At 44.2% G+C, this 5,535-nt stretch overlaps 1 protein-coding gene across 2 annotated transcripts in view; it reads left to right on the top strand.

Moving 5' to 3' along the window:
- Positions 1-5,535, top strand: part of supt5h (SPT5 homolog, DSIF elongation factor subunit) — a 53,004-nt gene that overhangs the window by 44,465 nt on the left and 3,004 nt on the right. For both annotated transcript variants that reach the window (XM_050065294.1, XM_050065286.1), the window contains one exon: positions 2,377-2,574. In XM_050065294.1, coding sequence (XP_049921251.1) covers positions 2,377-2,574 — 198 coding nt within the window. The remainder of the gene's footprint in view (positions 1-2,376; positions 2,575-5,535) is intronic.

The raw sequence follows: 5,535 nt of genomic DNA, 5'->3' as shown, positions 1-5,535 counted from the left end.
TGATTAACAGACTAGAGTTAAAAATGGCTGCAACTCCCCCTCCTCGGCCGCTGCCTCGAGGAATGTGGGTATTATTATGAATGGGAGGAGTGGATTCATTGAGACTGACATATTCATCTTGACACAGCCAGGTTTCAGTGAGAAATATGAAATGTATTTATAATCCTCAGACCAGAACCAGAATTCAGAGTTTCAATCAATATCTGGCCCCAGGTTTTAGTAGTGTTAACAGTTTGGTGACCAGTGTAGTGTCCCCTAGTGGTCATGTCAGAAAAGACACCGAGGCAGACAGCAGTGCACGCCACCAGAAACACCACAAGATTTGTTGATATTTTATGTTAAACTTGGCGTGGTAGGAAGGGCATCATGAATAAATCTTAACTCACAGTGTTTGCAGCAGAGACATGCACGGTGCCATCTCCTCCAACACTGAGGAATGCTTAACAAAACATCAAATATCTTTGGAACAGTTTATGACAGAGACAGGCGTAATGAGTGTCGGAGGCAGTTTAAATGGTGCTGTATAACAATCAAAGTTAATGTGCCATGTGCATTCTGTTCCATAATGTGGAACAGAAGCCTGCTGGCTCACTCAAGTGGAAACTGAGTCACTACTGCACACAAGAAAAAAAACCATGGCTTAAAAGAATGAACAGCAGTGAAACAGATTGATACTGATATTTATTGTCAGAGGTGATATTGATCAAAATATAAAGACAGCACTGTAACTTTGTTTTGATACATTGTCTGCTGAAAAGGCCCAGGGGCTAGGTAGTGTTAGGTTACGTAAGTGAGGAGATGATCAAAAAATATTTTGATTTTTAAAACTGTGCATACGCCTGCCAGTGAGCAGTTTCCTTTTATAAATCCCACATCAACTTGGAATTATTCGCATGTGGACCAGCCTCATATCCCGCCTTCTACATGCCCACCTTCAACCCTAAATGGTCGATGCAAAGCACCTCATTAATGCTGAGCAGTGGTTCTTCACGGTGAATCACAGCAACAGTCGAGAGGAAGAAAATGAATATTACTGACACAGAAATCGGGCTTGTGGGTGAGCTGGAGGTTAGAAAGCACAGAGCCTGTTGTTAGGAGGGCGGTGGGGTCACTAACTAAAGAAAAGGCAACGAGTTGGAACATGCAGTCAGATCAGCAAACAGGACACTACCTGACTTTTAAAAGAAAAAGATCAGATCTGAAGGTTGATGCCAAAAAAAAAGGATAGCACCCTGATGTCTGTGCTAATTTACACAATCCATATGTGCAGGTGAGGAGCAGAGCACCACAGTGTCTCGAGTGCACTCTGTGCACCTGACAGCACACACGTGTTCCCTGCAGCCATTTTACACTCAGAAACGATCGGAAAACTAGGGCTGTCAAAATAATGCATTAATTTGGAGTAATTAATCACAGAAAAAATAACTTTCGTACCATCAGAGAACTTCTGAAATATCACCTCAACACAACGACTTTAGCAGCGAACCCAGAGATCTGAGCTAGCGCAGCCTCTGATGCTAACGCTAACAGCCAGCTTCGTCACGCCACACTCAACCAGACGTTCAAACTGAGTCAGTCTACCTGTGACGACTCACTAACTCCCTGACAGAATGGACTGCAGACCAGTTTGGGTGGTCGAGGACAGGGGGACAGCTGTGTCCAAAATCTACGACACACCCGACAAGATTCATCTGAACTCCAAATTTCACAGCAAAAGTTGATGTATGTGATTAATTTAGATTCATTAATCACAGAGCGTGTCATTTTTTTTAATCACTTGACAGCCCTCCTGAAAACTAAAACGGTAGTTGGTGATATCTGCACAGTATTAGGAGAGATTACTGAAAACTGTTGACGCAGTGTGCTGCAGTTATTAAATGCTGTTTGATATTGTCCTGGATTTCTACATCCAACGTCTTTAATTCCATCAGTTAGCCTGGTTATCGTGGTCGAGGTTAAATGTCTCCGTATATTCACGCTTATTTTCGAGTAAAGGAAAGTCAAACTTTCCTGAATCCTCACCTGCCACAGCCTGACGTCATGACGTTATTCAGCTGCACGCGGTACACTCCACTTTTTACCACAAGTGTCAGCAGCATGCAGTGACCTGACCCTCTCCTCTGTGGTCTGATGGTGGAAGTGTGATGGTGAAACCGCGCTAATGAAATATTGGAGCGGGATTTGATTTGAGACGTATCTTTTACAATCAAAAAGTGCCTATAGAAAAGTTCCAGTGAATTTAATTTCTCTGACAAATCTCAAGGATCTAAAAGTCTTCTTCAGAATTCATGTTTGGCCAGGAAGCAGTCAGACGCTCAGCCAGAGATCTTAAAAGGAGAAATGTCTCTGTAACACTGTCTCTTGTTGCGTCCTCAGGCCAGCCCGAGTCCCAGTCCTGTGGGCTACAGTCCCATGACGCCCGGAGCGCCCTCCCCTGGTGGTTACAACCCTCACACCCCGGGCTCCAACATCGAGCAGGGCAGCAGCGACTGGGTGACCACCGACATCCTGGTCCGGGTCAAGGACTCCTTCATGGACCTGATGGGGCAGACCGGGGTCATCAGGAGCGTCACGGTAACAGACAGTCCACTACATGATCACATATGTGCTGAGACAGGGCCGAGTTCATTTGCTCAACTGAACTGACACATGTTAATCCTCCTGAGCTTCTACAGTAGAGTCCAAACGATTCATTGATCAACTACTGTGATAATCGACTAAACGTCTCTGTCAGGGACCAAAATTAACACCTGCCAAAGCGACAGATGTGGGTAGATTTGGCGAGTAAATATTGGAAGGCTGTACGCCACACTGGCTGGTGAATGTTTGTATCAAAAACTACGCTGAGAGTCTCTGCTCCGGTGCTGTCTGTGTCAGGCACACACACAAGGTCTGAACGATGCACAAAATCGACAGTCTTGAGCTCTACTTGTCAACATTTTGCTGCTTTGTTTATCATACGGGACATCAGCTGATCTCTGGACACATAAGTGATTTGTTTTTAAGGGATGGTACAAGGCCCCTTAAAAGTTTGTAGAATCAGCTCTGAGCAGCTTCTGTTTGCAACAAACCCAATGACGTACAGACAGCTGACACTGGATCACTGTGACACTGAAGAACACTGCGAAACATGAGGATTGTCAGGCAGGTTCTGCTGCATGTTTTTATCATGTTTAAGGTTTATTTGTAATAAACATCAGGGGCCGGTTGCACAAAGCACCTTAAGTTTGCTCCTTAAGTATGACACTGTTAGTTTGTTTCCTTAGCTGTGGAAAAAACTTCAGGGTGTTGCTCAGAATCTCTAAAAGGTTTCCTTAGTCAGGGAAATATGTCAAAGACTTTACTGCACTGAAAGAGATTGTACAGCAGTAAATTATACTGTTTCCATGGAGACCACTTGTTTGCTTCAGTGTTTGCTTGTAATTGCCAAAGCTACTTGTTGCATCGAAGCATCCTCTCACAAAGTCGGCCTGATAGTAAAAAAAAAATGGCGAAGATTTGAGGACACAAAAAGAAAGAACAAACTGAAAAAAGTATTGATCTGAAAATAACGGCAAACATGAAGCAACTAGGGATGCAACGGTCCTCGGTAAAATATTGAACCGTTCGGCCCGCCCCGTACCATGTCCTTTTATTAAACAAACTAACAGAATGTCATTTCTGTCTCTACATGGTGGCACGTTTACAATCCTCCTCTGCTTTCTGTCACGCACAGCGGAGTTCAGCCCCGATGCGTGCATGCATTTTCCTGACCGACAATTATAACCGAGTCAGTCCATGGAGCTGAGCCTGTGTTGCGTTCAGGTGTTGTCACATAAATAACAAATTCCAGCACTTGAATAGGCTGTAGCACAACACAGCAGCGTGTCAAGTGCAAAGTCAAGCAAAATAAAGAGATAATTTTTTGGGGGGGAAAAAATTGTTTACTCACAAAAAACATACCGAAATCGAACAGAAACCATGGCCCAAAAACCGAGGTACGGACCGTGACATGGGCTACCTGTACCGTTGCACCCCTAGAAGCAACGAACGAGAGGAAACTGTGACGTTAAGACGAGAACTTCACCACAGTGTTCAGCAGACAGGTGAGGGTGTTTGAAAGCCAGTGAATGATGCAGCACACCGTTGACTTGTGTGCATGAAATACCTCTCCAGTAACTGATCGGGAAGATCCCGTTACAGCCTCGAACAGTTGAGGACTGGTTAAAGCATTCATTAAGTATAAGACCAAGATAAGGAGGAAAACTTTAGAAAATCTTAATGAGAGGACTTGTGGATGTTTTGTGTGAGTGATTTCATTTAAAGGAAACTTTAACTCAGATCTAAAGGAAAAGATGCTTTGTGCAACCGGCCCCTGTCGTTGGGAAGTGTACATCACACTGAATCTAAAAACTTGTATCGTGTGTGTCTTCAGGTTTCAACAGAGCTGTGAAGATAATTATTGATGCTAATTGTAATCGCTAAGTGTTTTAAAGCACCTCAGCAGCCTCCATGACCTGTTTGACCTGTCCCTTTCACCTCACACCGCATGTTGTGTGAATTCTTCGCCCTCCATACAGTCTGAAGACCTCGACCCCAGAGGGAAGTGAGACGAGAGGGTGAAAAATATTCGGGTGAACTAACCCTTTAACAGTTGCAGGCAGTGCTTTTTGTAAACGTGGCTCCTTGTGTCACTGAAAGGTTTTGTCAGCTGGGTTTTGGAGGCAGCAGGACTGAAATGATTTTTTGGGAGGCTCATAAGAAGCCTGATAAGCGTTTAAGTAATATGTTGATTTTAAGATTAAATGTGCCAGCCTAAATATTCTACACTCGCCAAGAGCTGTCGCATTTTAGTTGATCTGAGACTCAGGAAGCAAAAGATCAGATTAAGTTCATATCCCGGAAGGCTTTTGAGTCTCAGACTGGTTTTTGAGTTTGAGCTGTAATGAAGTGTCAGAACATGAAAGCAGCTGCAGCGAGGTGATGATTGGAAACATGAACGTGTTTATGGGTTTGGCTCTGAGCGTTCGGTCTTGTGACGGCCTCAGATCTCAGTTATAAAAAGTCTCTCACAAAGTGTTCATCTGGTTCTGCTTCACTTTTTCTGACTTTAAAATGAACACAGTTATTGTGTTTGATAAAACTGCTCCAATATTACCAGTTGCGTTTATGCCACACGTCTCTCCAGCGTTTATTGTATTGGCCTTGAATAGAAGACATTTGTCCAGGACCAGATTTCTCTGAGAACAGAGTCCTCATCCATGAAGATTTTATGCCTCTACATCAGCAACAATATGGCTGCAGGCATTATGTGTTCAGGTTGTCCGTCAGTCCCATCCTTGTGAACACGACATGTTAAGGTGCGGACACACCAAACCGACATCATAGAACTAGCGGCGACGAAAGCCAACTGTTGCGTTGTCTACATCGCCCTGTGTCAGTTGCATTTGAACACACTACACGGACTACATCCGACGGCCAAGTAGCACTTACGTTCTGCGCCTGCGTGAGAGAGAGCGGAGTGAGAGAGTGGTACATCCTGTCAGCCGAGGGGTT

This window comes from Epinephelus moara, chromosome 2, assembly GCF_006386435.1.
Source record: "Epinephelus moara isolate mb chromosome 2, YSFRI_EMoa_1.0, whole genome shotgun sequence".
NCBI classification, from domain to species: domain Eukaryota; kingdom Metazoa; phylum Chordata; class Actinopteri; order Perciformes; family Serranidae; genus Epinephelus; species Epinephelus moara.
This window is presented reverse-complemented; position numbering and strand designations above follow the sequence as displayed.